General features: G+C 37.8%; 4 protein-coding genes across 5 annotated transcripts in view; 2 read left to right on the plus strand and 2 right to left on the minus strand.

Annotated features, from left to right (window-relative positions):
* The window catches only part of LOC127642770 (uncharacterized), a 371,536-nt gene that overhangs the window by 27,855 nt on the left and 316,592 nt on the right, over positions 1–27,089 (minus strand). The window lies entirely within an intron of this gene.
* On the plus strand, positions 1,466–11,781 carry pabpn1l (PABPN1 like, cytoplasmic). Its single transcript, XM_052125327.1, has 6 exons — positions 1,466–1,717; positions 2,691–2,758; positions 2,894–3,000; positions 3,085–3,172; positions 6,379–6,509; positions 11,742–11,781. Exons 1-6 carry the CDS (start codon positions 1,582–1,584, stop codon positions 11,779–11,781), a joined length of 570 nt encoding a protein of 189 aa, XP_051981287.1. The 5' UTR covers positions 1,466–1,581.
* On the minus strand, positions 11,993–18,930 carry trappc2l (trafficking protein particle complex subunit 2L). Its single transcript, XM_052125339.1, has 5 exons — positions 18,874–18,930; positions 17,027–17,199; positions 13,686–13,773; positions 13,501–13,580; positions 11,993–12,282 (listed from the first exon to the last, which is right to left on the minus strand). Exons 1-5 carry the CDS (start codon positions 18,904–18,906, stop codon positions 12,237–12,239), a joined length of 420 nt encoding a protein of 139 aa, XP_051981299.1. The 5' UTR covers positions 18,907–18,930; the 3' UTR covers positions 11,993–12,236.
* The window catches only part of galns (galactosamine (N-acetyl)-6-sulfatase), a 43,679-nt gene continuing 35,546 nt past the window's right edge, over positions 18,957–27,089 (plus strand). For both annotated transcript variants that reach the window (XM_052125108.1, XM_052125182.1), the window contains exons 1-7: positions 18,957–19,241; positions 20,453–20,576; positions 22,364–22,438; positions 22,550–22,652; positions 24,532–24,675; positions 25,921–25,987; positions 26,428–26,555. In XM_052125108.1, the coding sequence (XP_051981068.1) occupies positions 19,131–19,241; positions 20,453–20,576; positions 22,364–22,438; positions 22,550–22,652; positions 24,532–24,675; positions 25,921–25,987; positions 26,428–26,555 (752 nt within the window). In that variant the 5' untranslated portion in view covers positions 18,957–19,130. The remainder of the gene's footprint in view (positions 19,242–20,452; positions 20,577–22,363; positions 22,439–22,549; positions 22,653–24,531; positions 24,676–25,920; positions 25,988–26,427; positions 26,556–27,089) is intronic.

Consider the following 27,089-nt stretch of genomic DNA (forward strand, 5'->3'; position numbering starts at 1 on the left):
TACAAATTATTTAAAATTGTTTTATTATATATATTTGTACACACTTTCTCATCATAAATCATCATATGTAACTTTTACAAACATTAAGTCAACTTTTACTAATTTGCCTCAAGTTTCTGTCATTTTCTTTACCATTGTTTTTCCCATCTGTGGTCTTGACATGAGCTCTGCCACACATCCCGATGTAAAACCCTCCATTTAAAACCTCAGGAAGTTAATTGTTTACTAAACTAATCTGTGAAATCATTTTTAACCATTTAAGGAATTAAGGATACAACAGGGGTCAAGCTTAACTGTTCCACTTTACCCATCTTCACCTTAAAAAAAAAAAAAAAAAAAAAAACCTTTAATATTTTGAATAATTCAAATGCAAGTAGTTTTGGTAATTATTACACATTATAAGAAGTTTCATTCTTTTTTTTTTTTTTTATTAGAGTATTTAAAAAAAAAATAAAAGGTGATTTTATTATTTATTTATTTTACCTATACATTATAAAAAAGAAAACAACTGGAAGAATCAAGAATTTGATTAAAACAAAATGCATTATATATATATTATTATTATTATTATTTAAATTTTATATATATATATATATATATATATATATATATATATATATATATATATATATATATATATATATATTTTTTTTTTTTTTTTTTACCAGAGTATTTTTTGAAAATAAAAGGTGATTTAATTTTTTTAATTATTTTATCTCTACACTTTCCAAAACTAAACTACTAAAATAATCTAGTATTTTAATTAAAGAAAATGAGGTGAATGTAAATATGTTTTGTTTGTTTTTATCTGTAAGGTCACACCTGGTTCTTCCCACGCGCTCGCCAGTGTCTGATTAGTTGTCACGTGCGTTAATTAGTTAAGAGTTGAAACAGCGGCAAGACTTTCAGGGCTGATGTTTAAAACCTGCGTGGACCCATCAGGTAACTTTAAAATAATATGTAAGAAGACGACAGATTAACTGTATTCTGTTTGTAATTTACTCTGATGACGAAAGTGACACTTTTTAACCTATATAAGTGATTACGCCTCAGCTATTAACGTGAAAGCCATTCAAAAGCGAGATAATTGAAGCGGATTTGATCGTGAGTTCGCCGTTTGCTTCTTAAATTCACGATTTCTGAATGCTCTTCAACACTTTGACATAGCAGGCTGTTTTGTAACAGGCTGGGATTAAGGTATTTTATTTTTTTTTAAATAAATAAATAAAAAATAAATAAAAGTAAATGCATTAATAAATAGCTTGATGTGGGGCATTTACAAATTATATTAACATTTATTATTTTTTTAAAGGTAGGCCAACTTCTATTTCATGTAGACCCTAAATTAATGAGATCATAACTGCATTTAGGCTATAATTAATTGAGAAAAATTAAAATGATTTTATATATATATATATATATATATATATATATGAGTATATAGCATGTCACACTGAACCATACAAACACAAAAGAAAATGTAAAAAAAATATTTTTGCGACGAGTTTAATGACTTAGTGGCATTATTAAGATAAACCTTGAAGATCTCAATAACTCCTTAAAAAAAAAAATTCTGGGTACATGAGGAGTTGTGTTTGTGTGTTAAATCATCATGTTCTTCAGGAGCTGGACGCGATTCAGACTCGTGTACTGGAAATGGAGGAGGCTGAAGAGCAGTATGAAGCAGACAGACAGTTCCCGTACAACCCTCAGGCAGGTGAGCAGCCAGCTGGCCCACACCTGAGCCCATCTGCTGGGCCACAGTGTCTTATCACTGCCCAATGAGGCATGCCCCAGAAGGGCTCTCCTGCAGCCCGAGGTGGGGGTCTTATCTAAGGATATCTCTGCACAGGAGCAGCCCTCTGTGACAACTGTGAATCCTATAGTTAAAGCAATATTCTGAATTCAAGTTGAGCTCAATTGACAGCATTTGTGGCATAATGTTATTTACCAAAATGTCATTTTGACTTGCCCGTCCTTTAAAAAAAAATATATATATATATATATATATATATATATATATATATATATATATATATATATATATATATATATATATATATATATATATATATATAAATAAAAATCTGGCTTACAGTGAGACACTTACAATAGAAGTGAATAGGGCTAATTTTTGAACGATAAAATATTCACTGTTTCAAAGTTACTTTTATTAGTGAAGTAAAAATAGTTTTACCCCTACAAAAAACCCCAATTTAATCATGCCACTTATTACATTGCCCCAGTACATATATACAACTATGTACCATTAATAAAAAGAAAAACACACACATTTTGTTCAACTTTATTAACTGCTAAAAACAAAATATTTCTTTGTTCCTGTAGCTCATCTGTCAGAGCATGGTCATGGGTTAAATTCCCAGTACACACATACCGATAAAATGTATGAATTGGATGCACCGTAAGTCACTTTGGATAACAGCGTCTGCCTAAAAAAATAATGTAAATGCTGGCAGTGTTAAGTGTCCGTAGTTCACCCGTGTACAGAATGCCTGAAAAGTACTAAGGCAAGTTCATTGAATGTAGGTGTTAAATCTGACATGGTCTTACACTTCTATAATCTGCACTTCTATAATGGCCAAATCAATAACTCGTTTCGTTATTGGAACTGTGAACTCTTGTTTCCCCCATTTAGAGTTCATAAGAATACAATATTTGCCTTTCCTCAGGATTGTTCTACAGTATGACCCATGAAGACAGAATAGATGCTGACAAGAGATCCATCTATGTGGGCAACGTAAGCTGCTTGCCATGTTCACATCTCTATTTTCTCACAGTTAATTCAAAGAGCAGAACAGATAGTTGGACTTTACATATGGTGTCCTATTTGAACGTATTCCAGTGTATGCTTGTAAAGCTTTTCAAATGGCAGGTGGATTACGGCGCAACCGCAGATGAATTGGAGATGTACTTTAATGTATGTGGCCATGTGAACAGAGTAACAATCCCATATAACAGATTCACAGGCCATCCGAAAGGGTAAGTAGCCATCTGGCTTCAAAGCAGTATAGTTTTTTTTTTATAACAAAAGTATGTTTTATTGGTATATTTTTGTTCCTGTAGTTTCGCTTACATTGAGTTCTCAGAGAGAGATTCAGTGCGGACCGCAATGACTTTAGATGAAACACTTTTCAGAGGCCGTGTCATTAAGGTGAGTCAGGAAAATGTTTTACAATGTACCATATGCTTAGAGATTATTAGTACACTGAAAACTGTACTGGATACACCGTATACGTTTGTATATGTGAGATGGTATGCATTCTGCAACAAACCTTTCAAACAGTAGTATGCTACAATGGCATATGATATCAGCTCGTTGTATGTATTTTAAAAAAAAAAAAAAAAAAGTTAATTGTTGACGATAAACGTAACTATTGGCCGGTGCTAAAAAGAAAATCACAGCTGACATTGATACTGTGCAGTGCACATAAGGGAATTTTATTGTTGTTGCACCAGGGCTGGACTGGTAATCTGGCATACCGGGCATTTTCCCGGTGGGCCGACGCACTTTGGGGCCGATCAGAGGCGCACCTGCCATCGGGAGAACCGAGTGGGCCAGTGGGTCGGTCGCAGAACGGGCCGAATGGGACGCGATAAGCTAAAATGAGCCACCGCGTTATGCAGAACGGACCACAAAACTGCGCCGCGATATGCAGAAAAGGACAGCAAACCCAAATCTGACCAAACCCTCTAAAACCATTAAGAATCTGGGAATCACTTTCGATCCATCTCTTTCACAACTTTGCACCATTCTCAGTTTGAAGGATGCAGAATCGCTAGGTCATGCTTTCATATCATCACGTCTCGACTACTGTAACTACCTCTTTACTGGCCTACCAGCTAAAACTATTGGTCGATTACAATACATCCAAAACTCTGCAGCTAGAAGTCTCGCTAACACCAAGCGTTCTGCACACATTACTCCCATCTGGTTTAGTCTTTACTGGCTGCCTGTCTAATGCCGTATTAAATTTTAAATTCTTCTCCTGACATACAAGGGTCTCAATGACCTGGTACCTTATTATATATGTGATCTGCTGCATCCATGCACACCAGCACGCACTCTTCATTCTTCTGATTCCAGATTGTTGTCTGTCCCTAGACTTCTATGCACCTAAACAGTGGAACTCTCTACCTCAGAGCCTCCGTGACATGTCCTCCACTTCTATCTTAAAACGCATCTTTTCTCAGCGCATTATCGGTCTATTACTGATTGATGTTTTAGTTCCCCCTTTTGTAATTGAGATTGTAACTTCTATTGAAATGTATATTAATGTATTTTGTCCTGTTAAATGTATATGGAGTGTAAAGTGTCCTTGAGGTTGTGGAAAGGTTCTATATAAATAAAACGCATTATTACTATTCAAAGGTAACTCAAAGTGCTTTACAAAGACATGATATAGAGAAAGTAAATGCATCAAGTAACATTTTAAAATAATTTAAGAATATAAATTGGAAGGAACACAAATAAGAAAGTCTAATTTAAAAATGGATTAAAACTAATAAAAAGGGAAAGGGAATATGTAAAAGATGTAATGCATACTGTTTAAAAAACACATTATATAGAAATGGTAATCGTATTATGTCAGTATGCTATTCCGAACATGGCCACAGTCCCCAGTTTTGCTTTGTTTGATTTAAACATATAGGCTAGGGTATACTTTGTTGTGCCATTCCGCGCACAGCCTTTCAAGGTATAATCTTTTTGACCGCGAGCCCATACATATGCGTTTAATGCATGCACACTATGACCGCTTTGTGACACTCTTTTAGTACAGACTGTGGCAGCTGCATGTGGTGATGACGCACAAAAACATGCTTTTCTGATGCATGTGGAAAACCGAAGTACACCAATCAGCCACAATATTAAAACCACCTACCTAATATCGTGTAGGTCCCCCTCATGACACCAAAACATCTCTGACCTGTCGAGGCATGGACTCCACAAGACCTCTGAAGGTGTCTTGTGGTATCTGGCACAAAGACGTTAGGAGCAGATCCTTTAAGTCCTGTAAGTTGCGAGGTGGGGCCTTCATGGATCGGACTGTTGGTCCAGCACATCCCGTAGATCCTCAAACCATTCCTGAACAAATTTTGCAGTGTGGCAGGGCTCGTTATCTTGCTTAAAGAGGCCACTGTCATCAGGAATACCGTTGCCATGAAGGGATGTACGTGACCGCAACAGTCTTTATGTAGGTGGTAAGTGTCGAAGTAATATCCACATGAATGCTAGGACCCAAGGTTTCCCAGCAGAACATTGCCCAGAGCATTTTCAACACTGCCTCTGCTGGCCTGCTTCCCATAGTGCATCCCGCTGCCATCTCTACCCCAGATAAATGATGCAAACGCACCCGGACGTCCACTTGATCTAAAAGAAAGCGTGATTCATCAGATCAGGCCACCTTCTTCCATAGTCCAGTTCTGATGCTCACTTGCCCATTTGGGAAGGGGTCAGAATGGGCACTGTGTGATCTGACACCTTTCTATCATGGCCAGCATTATGTTTTTCAGCCATTTGTGCTATAGTAACTCTTCTGTGGGATCGGACCAGACGGGCTAGCCTTCACTCCCCACGTGCATGAATGAGCATTGGGTGGCCTTGACCCTGTCGCCGGTTCACTGGTTGTCCTTCCTTGGACCACTTTTGGTAGGTACTAAACACAAGATCTGCCATTTTGGAGATGCTCTGATCCAGTCGTCTATCCATCACAATTTGGCCCTGGTCAAAGTTGCCCAGATCCTTACGCTTGCCCATTTTTCCTGCTACTAGCACATGAAATTCAAGAACTGGCTGTTGCTGCATAATTTATCCCACCCCTTGATGGGTGCCATTGTAACGAGATAAATGTTATTCACTTCACCTGTCAGTGGTTTAAATGTTGTGGCTGATCGGTGTATACTTCTCACTTTAAATCAAGCATTTGTCTTGGCACTAAAAGTTCACCCAAATATGATTATTCTCTCATTTACTCACGCTCATGCCATCTCAAACTTGTGTGTCTTCTGTGGAACACAAAGGTATTTTGAAGGGTGTATGAGATGTTATGGCTGTACAATATTAGTTAATGGGTCCAACACTTTTTCAAGCTCCAAAAAGAATACAAAGGCAGCATAAAGGCAACCTATATGACTTGGTTTAATCCATGATACGATCATTTTGGGTGAGAAACGGACAATTTAATGTCTTTTTCAATATAAATCTTGACATCTGCAATTGTGGTCACCATTGACTTGCATTATATGGACAAACACGTCAAATGTCCTTGAAGAATCTTATGAGTTTGAGAAGGCATGAGAATAAATCAAAGTTGACTAAAAAAATTGTTTTTCAGACAAGGTCTTCTGTGCATCATACAGGTATTGCCAAAAAGAACGAATATTCCAGGTTTCAGGACTACGGACCGGTTCTTGCGTGGAGGCTGGCCGAGAGGACGAGGTTTCCGTGCATCGAGATTTTACAGCCCATTCAGAAACTGCCAATTCATTAGGTCAGTTCTGCCACCTCACGGGATATGAGACTTTGAATGTTTAAGAGTGTTGATGGTCTTCTGCTTTTCTCTTTCATATACACCAAATCTCTACTTGCGATGGTCCGTATGTAAAGTGATTTAAACTTCGTAAAGACTAAAACAGTTGCAAAATTTAAAGATCCCATGAAATCAAAATTAGAGTTTTATTAGAGTACACTGGCTAACAGACATGAAATAAAGTTGACAAATCAACTTTTAACAGATATACAATTCCTTAAAGTATTTGCCCCCTTTCTGATTTCATCTATTTTTGTTTTCTTACTAAATAGTTTTCGGTCTTCAAAAGAGATATAAAGCAAAGAGAACCTCAGTAAACACAAAATATAGTTTTCAAATGTTTTTTTTTTTTTTTTTTTTGTGAAAAATTTATCCAACACCTATGTCACCCATGTGAAAAATGAACTGCCTCCTTAAACTTAAAGGCTGGTTGGGCCACCTTTAGCAGCAACAACTGCAACCAAACGCTTCCGATACCCAGAGAACAGTCTTTTGTCCCACTCTTCTTTACATTGGAGGGTTTTCGAGCATGAACTGCCTGTTTCAGTTCCTGCCACAGCATCTCAATCAGGTACATGTCAGGACTTTGACTAGGCCACTCTAAAACTTTAATTTGGCTTCTTTTGAGCCATTCAGAGGTGGACTTGCTCCTATGCTTTACCCCCGCGCTCAACAACTTTTGGGCCACTTGCCATGTAAAAACCTGGGCCAATTTCTCTTCCAAGTCCACCCCTGAACAGGACCCCTCTCTTCCAAACAGTTCCCCTTTTTTTGACGACTCATTCATTGTTCTTCTGGGTTAGTAGTAGGGCTGGGACAACGCGTCAACGTCATCGATGACGTCGAAAAATACGTCGACGCAAAATATGCGCGTCGATTCGTCGGACCCAAAACGAAGATGGCGGCGCCGGCGAGTAGTACCAACACGAGTGGCTCCTCAGACTATCAGAAGTGCAAGGCGGCATGCACTCGTTCCTCTAAAGTTTGGGAATTCTTTCATTTAAAAGGAAACAATTCCGTGATCTGTCGTCTTTGCAAAATGGAGATGGCCTTCCATTCTAGCACCACGGCAATGCACCAGCACCTGAAGAGGCGCCACCTGGGAGCAGCTGCAGATGACAGAGCACCGTAAGTTTTTTTTTTCCCACTTTGCACTCGATGTTGGAGTAGGCTATAATACGTTGTCGACACCTAAAGTTTTCGCTTATAGCTATTAATGATGCGCTTATAGCTATGAATGTCATGAAAAATACATAGAGGACACTGACAACGCGCTGACAGACAGGACCAAGCAGGTAACATTTAATAAAGTCTCAACTTTCAAATTTGGTCATTCAAAGAAAATTAAACCATTAATAGGCCTGTTATTTTGTGGCTCTTTAATGTGTCGTGACAGATTGCCTCAGTTAAAGCTGCTCGTGAACCGATCATCTTTTCCTTGGTGAATTTATAGCATCAAATAGGCTAAACGTGAATGTAGCCTACATCAGAAGGACTGTTGTTTTAACCGCGGAAAGATGTCAGTACAGTAGCCTACAATCCATTATTCAAATCCACCGACGTTAATCTTCTCTCTCCTGACTACTTTGTTGGACAAAAATGGCGTATTATGATTGATTGATCAGATCGCCAGTCAATCAAACTCCCGGCAAATGTTTTTTACATTTTATACACCCCCACCCCCGATGAAACCGGTATTTCCGGTGTTGTCAAGTCGATTAATCGAATCGGACTGAAAAAAATGAATCGTTAGATTAATCGATGCATCGAAAAAATAAATCGCTAGATTAATCGTTTAAAAAATAATCGTTTATCCCAGCCCTAGTGGTTTTCGCCTCGTCACACTTCCATGGATGCCATTTTTGGCCAGTGCCTTTCTGATAGAGGAGTCACGAACTGTGACATTTATTGATGCAAGAGAGGCCTGCGGTTCCTTTGCTGTTGTCCTTGGCTTTTTTTGTGACTTCCTGGATGAGTTGTCGCTGTGCCACTTCTGGGAAGGTCAACTACTGTGCCAGTTGTTCTCCATTTGGAGATAATGTCTCACTGTGGTTCTTTGGAGTCCCAGAGCCTTGGCATAGGTTTAGCTTTGTAACCCATCCCAGACTGATGCATTTCAATCAACTTTTTTCCTAATTTCTGGAATTTCTTTCATCCTTAGCATAGTGTGCTACTGGGTGAGACCTTTTTAGCCAATTTCATGCTGCAGAAAAAGTTGTATTTAGGTGTCAATTTGATTGAACAGGGTTTGCAGTAAACAGACCTGGGTGTGTCTAGTCCAGCTGAAACCCATTATAAATGCAGTTTCATAGATTTGGGGATTTAGTGACCAATGGGGTAAAATATTGGTAAAAATATATTTATTTGCTTCAATAAATAACACTATCATTAACTATTTTGTTTACTCGGATTGCCTTTTGTTTGATGTTATAGATTGTTTTATTTATTTGAACAATTTAGAGATGAGATCTACACAAAAACAGAAGAAATGAGGATGGGGACTAATACGTTTTCACAGCACTGTATTTAAAAAAATAAAATAAAATATAAAATGTTTGCCCAAAAATGAAAATTCCCAGATGTGTATGACTTCTGCAGAACACATTAAAAATTAAGAATATTTCAGCTCTGTAGGTCCATACAATGCAAGTGAATGGTGACCAAACCTTTAAACTCCAAAAGTCACAAAAGGCAGCTTAAAAGTAATCCATGTCTTCTGAAATGATATTGTGGGGTGTATGCAGGAAGAACATGAATTGCCATTAACAAGAAGAATGTGAAGGTGAAAGTTGATGTGCAGCTTGACTGAGCAGGGCGGACAATTTGGAGTAAAAATGGACTTGAATATTGTTCTGTCTCTCACCCACACCTATCAAATAGCTTCTGGAGACATTGCTTTAACCACTGGAGTCATATGGATTACTTTTATGCCGACTTTTGTGATTTTTGGAGTTTAAAGGTTTGGTCACCATTCACTTGCATTGTATGGATCAATAGAACTGAGAAATGCTTCTAAAAATCTTCAGTTGTGTTCTGCTGAAGAAAGTCACACACATCTGGTATGGCATAAGAGTGAGTAAATGATGAGAATTTTTATTTTTGGGTGACTTATTCCTTTAATTATAGTTAAATCCTTTTGCTTCTGGTTATATGGATGAAAAAATATTGATTTAATCTCATCATTGGATATATTAAACATTTGGCCTCTAGCCGCAGCAAATCAGAATTCATGTGAACTAAATGCTGCTGGCTTTTTTGATGAGCCCTTCAATATGTCCAATCCCAACACTGGAAAGAAATCGCTGCTTGCCAAACTATCTCATGGGGTCTTGTGTTCTAAGGGATCAAAGTTGTATCTTGCATGAACGGTTCAACCTAAAATTTTAACTCACAACGCTCCCCCGCCCAAAAAAATCACATCCTTTTACCCGCCCTGAAACTCACCCTCATGCTGTGTCAAACCTGTAGGACTTCAGCAGAACATAACAATTACAAATACAGAACAATGGCAGTTGATCATAACTCTAGTATCATAAAGGTAGTCCATGCTGCTCATGCATCATATTCCAAGTCTTCTGAAAGGTATAAGATTGAATGGAAGTCAGTTTTCAGTGACAATCTTGATGTCCTTTGCGTATTCATGAGTGCTGAGAGAAGCTCGTTCACATGAAGACTTGCATTGTTTAGTGCCAAAATAAGTTCTCACATAATGAGCCACTCTTATGAATCACTGTCAACGGCCATTGTATTAAGACAGACCGGTAATAATTGATGCAATTTCTGGCAAGTGAAATGACATGTGCCTGCCACTTGTTGGTGCTATTATAAGCACATTTGTTTTTGCTCAAAATGCTAGAGAAGTAAGCAGTAAAATCTAAATTCTCCTTTCCGCCAAAAAAAAAATCTCCATATTACTCTACAAAAACTTTGCACCTTTTTACATTTTTCGAACTACTCGATGCCGTTTGTCGGATTTGCATAAAATTTGGCATGCATCATCTAGAGACCTTCCTGACCAAAAGGTATTTTTGCAGATTAGAGACGACTACAAATGTGCTGAGTGATGGTGTTGTGGGCTAAAGCACATAGCTGTTATTCAGAAGGTTGCTGGTTTGATCCCCACAGACACCACCATTGTGTCCTTGAGCAAGGCACTTAACTCCAGGTTGCTCCGGGGGGGATTGTCCCTGTAATAAGTGCACTGTAAGTCGCTTTGGATAAAAGCGTCTGCCAAATGCAACAAAAAAAAAAAAATGCATGAGACTTTGTATGCTTTAATAATAAGGACATTCTGAGGATACTCATAATAATGCTTAACTTTGCAACCATTTGATCGAGGAAGTTAAAATTGGATGTGGTGGTGATTTGGTACAAGTGCTAGCTAGCACATCCTAAAGTATCAAGTGGAAATAAAATAAAAAACATAGCGGCAAACAGCCAAGAAAATTTCACCTGCCTATAATTTCAATTGTGATCCCAGGAGATCAGCAGTTACAGAAATGGTCTAACCAGCCCGTCTGGCACCAACAATCATCCATGTGATTATCTAATCAGCCAATCGTGTGGCAGAAGTGCAGTGTCTAAAATCATGACGATATGTGTCAGGAGCTTCAGTTAATGTTCACATCAACCATAAGAATTGAGAAAATATTTTTTGATCTCAGGGATTTGGACTGGGGCATGATTGTTGGTACCAGATGGGCTGGTTTGAGTATTTCTATATCTGCTGATCTCCTGGGATTTTCACACAAGTCTCTAGAATTTACCTCGAATGGTGCCAAACACCAAAAACATCCAGTTAGCGGCAGTTCTGCCTTGATGAGAGGTCAACAGAGAATGGCCAGACTGGTTCGAACTGACAGTCTACGGTAACTCATTACCGTTCAGTACAATTGTGTAGAGAAGAACATCATCTCAATGTTACTCCGAGGTGCTGGTTGGTGAAAATTGGCAATTTGGGTAAAATAAACCCATTTTTCCAATACTGCTTGGACCCCGATAATTGCCACTCATGGCTCTTTTTTTGTTTTGTGTTCCGCTTTAAACATTACTGGTTTGGAACAACACGAGGGTGAGTAAATTATAACATTTTCACCATTCCTTCATACAAGAGTTTCATTGCAAATTTGTACATCTCTTCATAAATGCATTTGGTTTTGAGATGCCATAAACAATATCTACTTTTTGTTTCAGGGAAAATGGAAGAGCTCATCCTTGGATTGATTCTTTTTGATATTAAAAACACAATAGTACTTTTTTTTTTTTTTTTTTCTCATTTTGTCCAAAGCACTTGTTGGTGCTCATTTTGTTTTGGTTTTTCAGTAGCTGTGTAAAGGGAGCTCACTCTAATTCTACATCTTTATTTTTTTTGAATAGACCTCCGTGTATTTGTCCACATAACTTTTGAGTATGTCACTACAAAACAGAGACGAGACTTTAGTGGTTACAATTTTATTTCTATTTTATACAGTTTCTTTCTTTGAAAGAATATTGTGCCTGTGAGAGGCTGACATTTGTCAATTTCAGTACTTTTGCTTTTTCAGTGCTTAAAATGTAAATGGAATCAAATACACAAGTCATTTCATTAAACACGAATGAAGCTTGAAAGAAGAATGAACATTTATTTTCATTTGACAGATTTTACAAACAGACACTGATGTGAAGTTATATACAGTAGAGGAAATGATTTCAGGAAGCCTGCACCATCATAGCTGAAACGATACTATCAAACACCCTGGAGAGAGAGATATACATGATATTAGAGGATCAGTCGGTACACACAATATTCAAAATACAGTGACACTTTACAGTAAGGTTGTATTATTTAACAATTGTTAACATTAATGAGTAATACTTTTACATTTATTTATCTTGTTAAATGTTAATTTCTTCATGTACAAAATTATTATTTTTTTTTACATTAAAGGTTGTGTGCATTAACATTAGTTGTACAGTGCATCTGGAAAGTATTCAGTCATACCACATTTTATGTTACAGCCTTATTCCAAAATTGATTCAATTCATTATTGTCCTCAATTCTACAAACAACACCCCATAATGACAACGTGAGATTTTGTTTGAAATCTTTGCAAATGTATTAAAAAGAAAACAAATCACATGTACATCAGTATTCACAGCCTTTGCCATGACACTCAAAATTGAGCTCAGGTGCTTCCTGTTTCCACTAATCATCATTGAGATGTTTCTACAACTTGATTTGGAGTCCACCTGTGGTACATTCGAGTTGATTGGACATGATTTGGAAAGGCACACACACCTGTCTATATAAGGTCCCACAGTTAACAGTGCATGTCAGAGCACAAATCAAGCCATGAAGTCCAAGGAATTGTCTGTAGACCTCTGAGACAGGATTGTATCGAGCCACAGATCTGGGGAAGTGTACAGAAAACTGTCTCTGCTCTGATGAAACACTCTTTGGCCTGAATGGCAAAGATTTCAAACAAACTTCTTTCACGTTGTCATTATGGGGTATTGTTTGTAGAATTTTGAGGAAAATAATGAATTTAATCCATTTTGGAATCCATAAGTGGTGGTGTAGTGGGCTAAAGCACTAAACTGTTAATCAGAAGGTTGCTTGTTCAATCCCCACAGCCACCACCATTGTGTCCTTGAGCAAGACACTTAACTCCAGGTTGCTCCGGGGTGGATTGTCCCTGTAATAAGGGCTCTGTAAGTCGCTTTGGATAAAAGCGTCTGCCAAATGCATAAATGTCAATGTTTTGGAATAAGGCTGTAACACAAAATGTGGAAAAAGTGAAGCGCTGTGAATACTTTCCGGATGCACTGTTATATTATTAATGCATTATGAACTAACAAAAGTGTGCTTGTAAATGAGTATTAAGACAAAAAAAAAAACAATTAGCTCATGATATCTTATGCATTACATAATGTTAATAAATAGTGTTACCTAAAATTCACCAAAAGCACTTACTTGGATTGAATTTGATCACCAGGATTGTAGAATGGGTTACACATTACATCAGTGAAAGAGTTGTGTAGTTTTCTGAACATCTGAGAAGAGAGTGAGAAAAATGACTCATACAACACCCTAGTGTGATTGACATGGCATGACTTTATTTTGTGACTATTTGCACATAACAGATGCATGTAACTCACACTTCTAATCTCGTTGTCTCGCAGAGATGTGTTGGACGAATCAACAACGATCACAAACTTCACCTTAGAGTTTGTCACATAGCCATACCTGGAATTCTTGTTAAGATATTGTTGGTACATATTTTGATTTGCAGATACCCCCTCCTGGAAACTTTATGAGTTTAGGATTAGTGGTTGATGTCGATATCTAGAGAGCAGGTTGGCCAATGTCCAATATATTACGGATATGAATTTTATGATGGTAAATGAAAACATTTAGACAATCTTTTTTCTTGGCAATTTATCTATTTGTAAGGCTGTAACATTTGTTAATCTGCAAAGCATGCATTGTTAATAGTAGGATGGGAATCATAAGGAATTTATTGGTTCTGATTCTTAAAGGCCACACAGAAACAGTAGGTTGCCTTTTCTTTACATTGAATTGGTCTGTGCTTACCCAGATGCGAAACACTGTCCCCAGTGGCCAAAATGGTAAGCGTTGTTGGGCGTATGGGCACGCGTGAGCTCCATTTACCATGTGTAATGTCCACAAAGGGCGCCAAAAGTGAGTTGTTTTCAGCTGTACAGGATGTATGTAATACACTGAAGAGGAATGCATGATTTATAAACTGAACCCTTCAAGCCAGACCCTAAACCTAACCATAAGTGGAGTAAACATGTAATGTAACAGGAAAAAAATGCAACCTCTGAATCACATTCATCACTGATTATGTGATCATGGTTACTTCTTGGTTTTACATTTATGCAATTGGAAGACGCTTTTATCCAAGGCGACTTAAAAAGAGGAATAATACATCATAAGCGATTCATCTAAAGGAGACAGTGGTACGAAAAGTGCTGCATTGCAAAGGTTCACTAGCATCAGTATAGTAGCATCCAAGACAGATTAGAGTGCAACAACAATATATATATATATATATATATATATACATATATAAAAAAATTATAAAAATATACATATATTTTTATAATTGCTGATGAGTAATTGCTCATGGAAAAGGTGTGTTTTTAGCTGTATTTTGAGGACAGAGTGTGATTCTGCTTCACGGATGACAGGAAGTTCATTCCACCAATGTGGTACAGTGAAACCAAAAGTCTGGGAAAGTGTTTCGGTGTCTCTGTGTTGGTACAACAAGGCGCCGCTCATTAGCCGACCGCAGGCTTCTGGTGGGAACGTAGCTCTGCAGAAATGATTTTAGGTATGCTGGAGCAGACCAAGTGACTGTTTTGTATGTCAGCATCAGAGTCTTGAATTTGATACATGCATCAACCGGCAGCCAGTGGAGAGAGACGAGGAGTTGTGTAACATGCGCTCTCTTTGGTTCATTAAAGACCAGAAGTGCTGCTGCATTCTGGATCATTTGCAGAGGTCTAATTGCACATGCAGGAAGGCCTGCAATGAGAGAGTTACAGTAGTCCAGTCTAGTTATGATCAGTGACTGAACGAGCAGTTGTGTGACATGTACAGAGAGGAAGAGTCTTATTTTCCTGATATTGTAGAGTGTAAATCTACATGATCGTGCTGTCTTTGAGATGTGGTCTATTAAATTGAGTTGGTTATTAATGGTTCCCCCTAGATTTCTGACTGTTTTGGAAGATGTTACCATCATGTTTAGATGAACCCAGCTGAACAATGATGTTTTGTTCAACAGCAGGGTTGGCTGGAAAGACGAGGAGCTCAGTCTTTGCCTGGTTAAGTTGCAGGTGGTGTTCATCCAGGCCTAGATGTCTGCCAAACAGGCCAAGATTCGAACAGTCACTGTGGTGTCGTTTGGCTGGAAAGACAAGTAGAGCTGTGTGTCATCGGTGTAGCAGTGGTAAGAGAACCCATGTGCTTGAATGATGGGTCCCATTGATGTTGTGTATATAGAGAATTGGCCCAAGCACTGAGCCCTGAGGTACCCCAGTAAATAGCTGATATGACTTGGATACCTCGCCTCTCCAGGCTACCTTGAAGGAACTTCCTGAGAGATAGGACTTAAACCATTCAAGTACAGTTCCTGTGATGCCCAGAGTAGAGAGGGTGGACAGTAGAATCTGATGGATGACTATGTCAAAGGCTGCAGAAACGTCCAGTTGAATCAGGATGGATGATCTGGATCCAGCTCTCGTCTGTCTCAGCGACTCTGTGACAGACAGCAGGGCAGTCTCGTGGAATGTCTACTTTTGAAGCCTGACCTAATGTCATCCAGCTGCTTGTTCTTCATGAGGTAGGCAGAGACCTGATGGAAAACTGCCCTTTCAAGTCTTTTCGCCATGAATGGGATGAGAGAGACTGGTCCTGTAGTGTTCTACTTGTGTGGGGTTAAGTGCAGGTTTTTAAGCAATTCGAGCCTGCTTAAATGTAGTGTGAAAAATGCCTGCAAGTAGAGATGTGTTAATCGTGTGTGTGAGTGCAGGTAGGATAGATGAAGAGATGGCTTGGAGAAGGTGGGAAGGAATTGCGTTTCCCACACTGCTGTCGAAAATTCAGCGTCCGGGATGTGTACGAGCAGTTTTGTGCCGCTTTGTATTTTAGTGTTTCTTACTTGAAAATGTTGTGGGATAAGAGGTTATAGCTATTATAGGTGCACTCGGTAACTTTTTGCTCATCATTTTGGATTTACAACAACACCTAGTGGTGTGAATGCAGCATAATTCAACTCAATAGATTTCAGTTACAGATGCCATTATAGAAATTCACTATTCGCAATCAGCCATGATTAATTGAATCCAAGAGTGAAAGTGTCCAATAACAAGATGACTACCGAGATTAAGAGAGTAGTATTCAGCTGGTCATGTGATTCTAAAATGGCAGCCCCCATGAGAAGACCCTCCCCCATGTAGAATAAAACGGCTTTTATGAGGTTACTGATATGACTAGTCCTCATCTCATGATTTTAAACATATGTTTCAAAATTAAAATTCATTTCTTAAGGAGTAAAACTTTCTAATAGGAAAAAATGACTGTGTGCACTTTTAAAAAAAATGCAATACATGCCAAAATGGCAAGTAAATATCATTGTAATATCCAAACCGGAGGTCTATGCCAATTTCCAGCCCCAGTGATGCATGTCATATGTGCCACTTCTGCAAAGCGGCATATTTGTCATGGAAAGGTGCGTTTAGAAGATGTGCACAGCTGACAGAAAATAAGATGCACAATGATCATCATGACAACAGCTCTGGTGGTTATATATCATATTATTTTGTTCCATTCGCATCATTTGAAAAATGCAAATGTTCCAGAACCGAACGCAATGATCACGCGGTTTCAGTATTTCTTTAAAAATGGAACCATTTCTGGAAAAAGAACCAATTCTACCTCTGCTGATATTTCACTCTTTTACTATTAAGGATACACTTTGTAGTCCTCCGTTGGATACAGGAGTCCCAGATAAAGCTCTCTCTGGTCAGCCAGGGCTTTACCCACACCAGAGATCTTCTCCTCTACTACATCCAGAGAAGTGTGCACTGTGTAGTGAAACTTCAGTTCTCCCTGTGTAGGAACGCTGCGAATGTACAGAGGATAGTTCTGCAGAGATGAAAACAATGTAAAAGCCTTGAGTGCTATTATTGGTAACACACGACAGTTTCAGCATAACATTTCAATCCAAATTATTTTGTATTAAATTGGAAATAAATATGAACTAGCCTAACTTAATCTGTCCATTAACAACAGGCAAGAATGTTGTTACCACTGTATGTATGCACTATGTTAATTCTTTGACTTCAGGGATTTCAACATATCTTTTTTCAATTCATAAATAGACAGCTGATAAACTAAGGGTACATATTTATTTTTTTACCAGGCCATATGCATATATGGTATCCCTAAGAAGTAATTTGATATTTCAGCCAGACCTACAAATGTACTGTATGTGAACACATTATAATACTCTAATATAAAAAAAACAAATGGAATTTATTTTCAAGAGATAAGACATGTGCACACTTTAAGCAAAACTCTTTACAAAGTGATTTTGAATGCTAAAACCATAGATATACTGATCAAAATTAAAGAAATAGTTCACCTAAAAATGAAAATTCACGCATCATTTACTCATCCACATGCCATCCCAGATGTGTAAGACTTTCTGTTTTCTGCTGAACACAAATTAATATTTTAGAAGAATGTTTCAGCTCCAAAAAGCACAAATGCATCATAAAAGTAGTAAAAAAAAAAATTAGTAAAAACAGACTTAAAATGTACCTATTTATCACATCACTTCTGAAGACAAGGATTAAACTACTGGAGTTATATGGATTACTTTCTTTACTGTGTTTTTGGAGCTTCAAAATATTGGCCACCATTCACTTGCATTGTATGGACCAACAGAGCCGAGATATTTTTCTAAAAATCTTCACTTGTGTTCTGCTGAAGAAAGAAAGTCATACACATCTGATATGTTATGAGGGCGAGTAAATGATAAGAACATTTTCATTTTAGGGTGAACTATCCCTTTAAGATGAAATAGCATGTAGTATCTCACATAACAGCTACAATGTCAGCTCTTTAAATCTCGTAAGTGGGTGATGATTCAACTAAAGTCACTTTTCAGATTTCAACTTCATTCTTTTTGCTGTATGGAGGTTTACATTAACGTTGTCTTTGAAACTTTTGTATCGTGCCCTCATTCATTTGTGCATCTTTTCGAATGCCTTTTAATGTTATGTTTAACCCTTGTCCCACATTTTCACGTTTCCTGTGATGCATGTATATGAGCTGTTGGAAATTAAAGACAAATTAAATAAACTTGTCTAAAATTTCACAGGACCAAAAGAACTCATAGTTGAAGAAACACCTAAATATAAACGTAACATAGTATCAACATTAACGCAGAGGAGGAGGCATGCCACTAAGGAATAATCTAACTGGAAAAATGTAAACAACATTGTTCTGCTCAAAGACTCTTACAAAAAGAGAGGTGCATAGCCTAATTTGCGCTGATACTGTACCTGTCATCATATCTAAATTATATATTTTAATGATTTTACAAAACAGAACTAAACATGCAGCAAATGTATACAATTCACAACTATTTGAATGTGGACCGCCTTGATCGTATCACTCGAACCGCGAAAGATTCCTTTAAAGGGGAGTGACCTCACACAGATCCATCAGTTCTGAATTCGAATTTTAAACATGTTCAAAAATTCAAATAAACGCAACAATATATGTCCGCAAAAATCGAATGTTTCCGCTTACCTCCTTCGCGATGACAGCTATACACACCGCCATTGTGACGCGATACACACCGGTCACGTGACAGGCAGCAGTCACATGACTACAGTTCGATCTGACTTTTCCGTGTCCTCGTGACTATTTTCAAAGTACTATTCGGGATTCGTGCAAACACACGTTGCAATGTAGACTGTCTTGGGGAGTTGCACTTTCTTACAGCTGTGATATGAGCTGCGGTTTATGTTTACAGTGAGCAGGTGATGATTTGAAAGAAAGTTACAATGGCACTTCTGCGAGATCAGACGATTATCTGTGTGATATGGACAGTATTTGTGTGTCAGACTGCAGGAAGACATCATGCCCCAAACATCATTATCATGCTTATGGATGATGTAAGTCCTGTAACTCATAAGAGATGCTTTGACAGACCAACTAACTGCAGAACTACACTAAAACTTGTTTTTTTCTGCTTTCTGATCAAATATAATTTGTAATTGTGTAATTCAATACTGTCTATACAATACATTTGTTTCAAGGAAATACATATGTCTGATCTATGCTATTTGTGTTTTGTTTTGTGTATCATTTTTTGGTATAACTCCATACAGAGACTATATAGTGTGTGTGTGTGTGTGTGTGTGTGTGTGTGTGTGTGTGTGTGTGTGCGCGCGCCAGCTGGTAGATAGCTGTGCAGTGTGTAAACCTCACTCTCCTGACCTCAAGTGGTGCACTAGCGACTGATGCTAAAGCCTGTAGCCTTTAGCATCCTTGTTTGAGCACCCGCCTCCCACGCCGGAGACGTTGGTTCGAGTCCCGTACAGAGCGGGTAGAACAAGAGCGTCACATATATATGTGTATATATGCAGGGTTGGGAGGTTTACTTTTGAAATGTATTCCACTACAGATTACAGAATACATGCAATAAAATGTAATTTGTAACGTATTCCATTAGATTACTCGAGGTCAGTAACGTATTCTAAATACTTTGGATTACTTCTTCAGCACTGGTAGATTTTTTTCACTTGTTTTGACTATAAAAACTGTCAGAACAGTAAGACAAAATACACGTTAAAAATACATTCCCTGAGAAACCTAAATATCTTATACAGTGTTGTTTCTAAAACAAAATAAATCAAATTGATCTTGTTTTAAGGATTTTAAGATATTTTTACAGGGAAAAAATTATTATCAAGATTAAGATTTTTGCCCTAGGAAAAAAAAAAGAAATTACTTGAATTTTCTTGGATATGATTGTGTCTGGTAACATGTGCATATAAAATGGGTAGAAATAGCATTATAGCTTAGCATAAAGCTAACAATTTACACAAGGTTTATTTCTATTTCTTCTGCTCCAAACTTATAGTGGAATACAGTTACTTATATTTTGCATTATATATACGTATTCCCATTACATGTATTCTGGGACTCCCAACACTGTGTGTGTGTGTGTGTGTGTGTGTGTATGTGTGCGTGCGTATATGTATATATATATATATATATGTATATATATATATATATATATATCCAGTTTATTCCATGAGACAAAAATGCATTGTAGCTGGAAGCTAGAATCATTCATATAACTCTCTGTGTGTCTCTACAGATGGGATGGGGTGATTTGGGGATATTTGGAGAGCCCTCCAAGGAAACGCCAAACTTAGATCTGATGGCCGCTCAAGGGATGCTGTTTCCAAACTTCTACACTGCCAATCCTCTCTGCTCCCCCTGTATGTGCTTCTTTTCTTTTATTTGAATTCAATACTAGCATACTGCATATAAATACTGTTTGCTGCCTGCTGTTTTCTTTTAAAGTATGTCAAACATTAGGCATTGCTAAATGTTTCAAACAGTAGTGTGCTCAGTGTTGTATACTTCATATTTTGGCATACTGTGCATATGCAAATATAGGTACTTTATTCTGCCTATACTGCGAGTTGTCGTAGTATGCTATTCCAAATAGAGACAAAGACATTAGCTGCAGCTCATCTTGTCTCTATAATTTGGCCTAATTATTGAAATATTACAGTAAATGCCAGATAAAATCTTATATGTAGGGTATTTTCATCTGCACTCCCGAATATGAATGTCAACAAACATGTTGATTGATGAAAGTAATTAAATAATAGCAAGATAATTCATTATTTATCGTGCATAATAGGCAGAAGCCCACACTATTATTAAATCATTACATTTACATTTTTGTTCTTTGCTAACTTAGTGTGATTTAGGGCACTGGACATTGACATAGATGACAATTTATTAGTATTACTTTGCAATCGCCAAAATGTTCTTGGACATTTAAAAAATGTCATTCTTCCAAAAGAAAGTTAAAAGAGAATATTCTTAAAGTTCTTCATCCTTCATCTCACTACATGAGAACACAAGGCGTGTGTGGCTGCATGATAGGGAGAGGACAATGTTTTATGCTAATATGGATAATACCAATAGTATTGAATTATGCAAATAGGGAATAATTTGGGAATTTAAATGGACTTGCTATGCAAAGGAGAGCTCCTTTTCAATTCTAATTAATTTTTAAGCAAATAAGGCTTAATCAATAGTTAATCCAAATGTGTGAGATGAAGGTGCCTGGAGCGACTCTTGCACTCGTACCTGCTGCTGTACAGAGGCGTTATTACAGAGCTTTGCTTCAGAACTTTAATTAGAATTTTAATCAGAGAGTAGATAGACGACAACTTCCTAATCATAATATCCGGGGTGAGCTCTCTGGTGTTCAATGTATTCTCTCTCTCTCTCTCTTTGAGATTGCATATGTTTTGTGTCATATGTAAAATGTAATAGATTTTTATGCTTTATGAAGAAAATGCGAACTGTTTGCCCATGCAGAAGTCAACACCACAATGCTAGAGTGTTGTGAGTGGTTGCCAGGGTATTTCTCTATGCAGTTGCTAAGGTGTTCTGAGTATTATTTGTGGATTGCTATGCAGTTGCTTGAGTGTTGCTAAATGGTTGCTAGGAGGCTCTGGGTGGTTGTTAGCTTATTGCTATATGGTTGCAAGGGTGTTCTGGGTGGTTGTTAAAGCATTGCTATCTGGTTGATTATGTGTTTGTTCTGAGAGGTTATTAGTGTATTTCTATATGGTTGCTAGGGGGTTGCTAAATGGTTGCTTGGATGTACTGGGTAGTTATTAGGACATCTAATATTAGGAGTTGCTTGGGCATTTTAAGTGGTTGTTAAAAATTGCTTTGCGGTTGCTAGGGTGTTCTTGGTGGTTGCTTACTGGCCCAAGTTAAAAGGTCCCACCCTATAGATATGACTCAGGTCCTCTTAGTGCAAATCTATAGGATTTTTCACCCTTTCTATTGTCTGCCAGGTGAAAATCTTGAGATTGCTTGAAAAAAAGTCCACTTCTCCGAAAATAGATGGACAGTTTGATGTATCATTCATGTCCATAGCAATGGTGCAGGCTATGGACATAAATGGCTAATTATGTTTTAGAGCTTTGTTTTTTGTGGCTTTATGTTTACCGTGTGATATTTCTGTATTTAACAGCCAGGGCAGCTTTGCTTACTGGTAGACTTCCTGTCAGAAATGGATTCTACACCACCAATGCTCACGCTAGGAATGGTATGATCGTACATTTTTTCTATTACTGTTTAACTGTGCTGTTTACTGTTCAGTTTATCTACTCTGATGACTGTTTGTTGTATGCAACATTAACACATCTCTCTCCTTCAGCATACACACCTCAGGAAATAGTGGGGGGAATATCACAGGATGAGATTCTGCTTCCAGAACTGCTGAAGAACAAAAATTATGTCAACAAGATCATTGGCAAATGGTGAGGTTTCCCTCCAGCCCCTCAGGCCAGGGTGGCTTTAAAGACAGACATACTGTGGGCTCTGAGGTTGTTAATCGATGGTATATATGCCAATGGGGCAAGAAAAATAAACTACTTTCAAAGGGAAAACATGTTTATTTTTCCAACCCCATTGTCAATTTTCTTGTTTTAGGATCATACATTTTACTACATTTTGTCAGATTTTATGCCACTCTCTCTTGTCAAGAAAATATTTCTTGTTTTAAGAATATTTAGATATTTTTACTAGAAATCAAGACAAAAATAAAATCTAAGAAAGTGAATGAGCTCTGCAGTGACCGCCCATTCCCATGACGCACTTTGAGTATAACAATGAAATCTCCCTAAACTCTCAAACTATTTATATACTGTATTTGTAGGCAATATATCAGAATACTTTGCAATATTCTTGAAATATATGATAATTCTACAGCTCTTTAGAAATATCTTTTTTAACCTAAAATATGCTTCATGTGGTAACATATAAATTAGTTACAAATTTAAAAATATTATTTAACAAAACAAAATTAACTTGACTACATTATGCCACAAAAACAGCTTTAGGGGTTAACTCGAGTTGAACCAGCTCCTTAAGGTAGCAAGTGCAGGCTACCACTTTTTACAGTGATTTTACTATCCTATAAGATACAGAGTGTATATAAGTGTGATTTTGATGAAAAGTAAAAAAATAAAAATAAATTAAGCCAGTGTCAATGTGTGAATTTTTACTACATTTTGCATTTGTGGGGCAGAATTTGACAGCAAATAGCTTAAGAAAAAAAAAATCACTCTCGCTGGATAACTTTTTATAAGCCATCTCAAACCAAGCAATAATTAATGTATTAAATGTCCAAATACAGTCCTACTTATCAGTCAAACTCCTACAGAAAATAATCAGTATTTATGTGTATTATATCTGTATATTGATCTTTCAGTAGAGAATTGGAAGCATAAGAAATAATATTTTTTACGCATTTTTTCTTGTAACTTCCGTTATTGCCGTGAGCATCTGGGCAAATGAAATGGCATTCAGCATTGGATGAAACATGCTAAAGCATGAGTGGAGAATATTTTGCCATGTTGAGTTCATGACCAATGACCAGTGGCTGAGATCCAGCTTGGGTGAGTGAAATGGTCACCAAGACACTACATGACGAACTCATGAATTACGTGGTTCAGATGCAACTGTCTCTGAAGAGATTGACCTGTGAATTTAACATTTGCATTTACACATATTGCACATTTTGGTGTATATGTAATTATGCAACGTAAGCACATTTGCCTAGGGGAAAAAGTGCGGGGGATGAATTTGGTTTTATTGAAAGTGAGGGGACACGTCTCCTGCATCCCCCACATATTCTATGTCCATGTGCAGCGATAAACATTTCAAACAGTATTAAGCAACATTGTCACGTAAATGTTCAATTCGGCAAATGCCGTCCAACGTTCATACAGGAAATAATTTGTATTTATTTGTTTTGCATTTTTATTCCAATTTCATGTCAAATGTCTTTTAAATGAGTCAAGACAGATATTTAAAAATATGTTGGTTTACATCACTTATGGTTAATTTATCATACTGGAAATTGAAGATCAAGTCAATTACATGAATATTGTAATGCATCCTTGGTGAACAGAAGCATCAGTTTCTTTCCAGAACAAAAATGTTTTAGTGCTATAAAACTTGTGAACTGTAGTGTGTCATCTGGGTATTTTATGCATACTTTACAGAAAATGTTTATAATGTGCAAAGTACACATGCTGCATACTGCAAGAATACCATGAGTAAATATGGTAGTATGCATTACTGAACAAACACATCATCTTTATAACTCCTTTTAACTTTTGTCTCTCACCTCAGGCACCTTGGCCACAGAACTCAATACTTACCTCTGAAGCATGGCTTTGATGAATGGTTTGGTGCACCTAACTGCCACTTTGGCCCTTACAACAACAGCTTCCGTCCCAACATACCGGTTTACAACAACTCTGTCATGAAGGGAAGGTGAGATACATGCATGATGCACATGTTATTAGAAATGTTTGTTCATATCTAGGGTTTCTAAATTGAAAAATCTCTAAATGGAAGTATTACACCTTGATGCATAATTTGACTTTTCTAATTCGTTTTCTAAGAGCTCAGACTTACCTAGCGGACAATTAAACAGTGGGGGGAAAAAAGCCCATAGCCATACCTGAGACCAGAATATCACAAAGACTTGGGGGTGGGCTGTTTTGACTTAGGCCAGTAAGCAGAACACCCTAGAAATCACTTAGAACACCTTAGTAACCGCATATGAACACCTTGACATTGTGCGAGAACTACATTTTCTGAAGAACATGTAAAAAGTTGATTGTAACAAGACTGTGGCAGGTTCATAACTCTCTACCAAGGAGAAAGCAGGAGACGGACAAACAATCCAACGTAAAGCTTTTTTTATTTTTACACTCTTCAGTTTAAACAAAAATCAAAATGTGCTTTACAGCATAACACACAAAGACGGCTGTGTGCGTCACTCTCTCTCGCCCTCACTGGTGTCTGGCTCGCCCTTAAATCTGTCTCCAACACTCACAGCATTGACAAACATCTGTTAGAGACAATCATTGGCAGGTGTTGATCCTTACCATTCCTATCTCCCGATCTCGCTCTCCATTCACAAGCTGGCGCTCGACCACACCCCCACCACCACTCTGATTTACAATACCAGTGAACCACTCTTTGATCATTTGGATCTTCTGCCAGCCCTCTAAATAAGTTCATGACATTTAACATTTTCCATTCTTTTTTTGTTTATTTGTACAAGCTGCAACGTAGTGTCTCATTTTCTGCCCATGTGTTTTGGCCAAAACAGCCATATGTGCATTCCAGGTTATTGACTCTGGCGATTGGGCTAGTTTTGCGCTTAGCAGTGGGATTAATCAGCATGCCGTTTTTGAGCATGGCTAGACAAACACACACACCCAGGAGATGACGGGTTGCGTTAGCGGTATGTTAGGACACCTGGAACAGTCGGAGCATAAGCGAGCTGCCTCTGCCGCTCCACACCTCAGCACGTTCTCATAACGCCTTAAGAACACTTCTGAGACACAATCTCGCAATTTACCTCCTCAAACTCACTCTGTAATCACACCCTGTGGCGACGCTTGGATTAAGAAGCTTGTGATTTAGCACAGAAACTCACATGTTGGTGAAATGAGAGTTTGTACATATGGTCTTAATAAAATACGTTGAAATCTCTGTGTTTTGCAGGTATTATGAAGAGTTTGAGATAAATGTGAAAGCGGGGGAATCCAACCTCACTCAGATTTATTTGAAGGTGAGTTTTTGCTTTACCAGTTAATTGGCTTACTAAAGCAATAGTTCGCCCAAAAATGAAAATTCTCATCATTTACTCAACCTCATGCCACCCCAGATGTGTATGACTTTCTTCTGCTGAACATAAACAAAGATTTTAAGAAGAATATTTCAGCTCTGTAGGTCCATTCAATGCAATGCATAGTGGCCAGAACTTTAAAGTTCAAAAAAGCACATTAAGACAGAATAAAAGTAATCCGTACTACTCCGGTGGTTAAGTCCATGTCTTCAGAAGAGATATGATAGGTGTGGGTGAGAACCAATGACTGTAAAAGTAGAAAAGTGTGCAGATCGGTACAAAATATCGGTCAAAACTGGTTTTATTAATTTGTGTGGATCAGTGATGTTGACTTGGACAGGTGCGTCATGAGAGGTCTCTGATATTGGTTTGTCTGGTTTCAGGAAGGTTTGGACTTCATCTCTCAGCAGGCTGTCGCCCAGCAGCCCTTCTTTCTCTACTGGACTCCAGATGCTACCCATGCACCTGTTTATGCCTCAAACCACTTTCTGGGAAAAAGCCAAAGGGGGCGGTATGCAAGCATCACTAATACTATTGTTCATTCATACATACAGTTGACTTACTGCTTGGCAACTATATTACGGTATATAGTGGGATTCAAATGTCCACTGTGAAAGTGCTTCTATTTTGCATTTTTCTAATTTAATAAACACAGACGGCCAAAAGTTTGGAATAATGTACAGATTTTGCTCTTATGGAAAGAAATTGGTACTTTTATTCACCAAAGTGGCATTCAACTGATCACAATGTAGATTCAGGACATTAATAATATGAATAATTAATATTACAATTTGAAAAAAAAAACAATTCAAAAATCGCGTTCAAAAATCCTCCACGTGCATCAATGGCAGCTTTGCAGGTCCTTGGCATTCTAGCTGTTAGTTTGTCCAGATACTCAGGTGACCTTTCACCCCACACTTCCTGTAGCACTTGACCTTTCACCCCACACTTCCTGTAGCACTTGCCATAGATGTGTCTGTCTTGTCGGGCACTTCTCACGCTCCTTACAGTCTAACTGATCCCACAAAAGCTCAATGGGGTTCAG

The sequence above is a fragment of the Xyrauchen texanus genome, chromosome 1, assembly GCF_025860055.1.
Source record: "Xyrauchen texanus isolate HMW12.3.18 chromosome 1, RBS_HiC_50CHRs, whole genome shotgun sequence".
In the NCBI taxonomy this organism is placed as follows: domain Eukaryota; kingdom Metazoa; phylum Chordata; class Actinopteri; order Cypriniformes; family Catostomidae; genus Xyrauchen; species Xyrauchen texanus.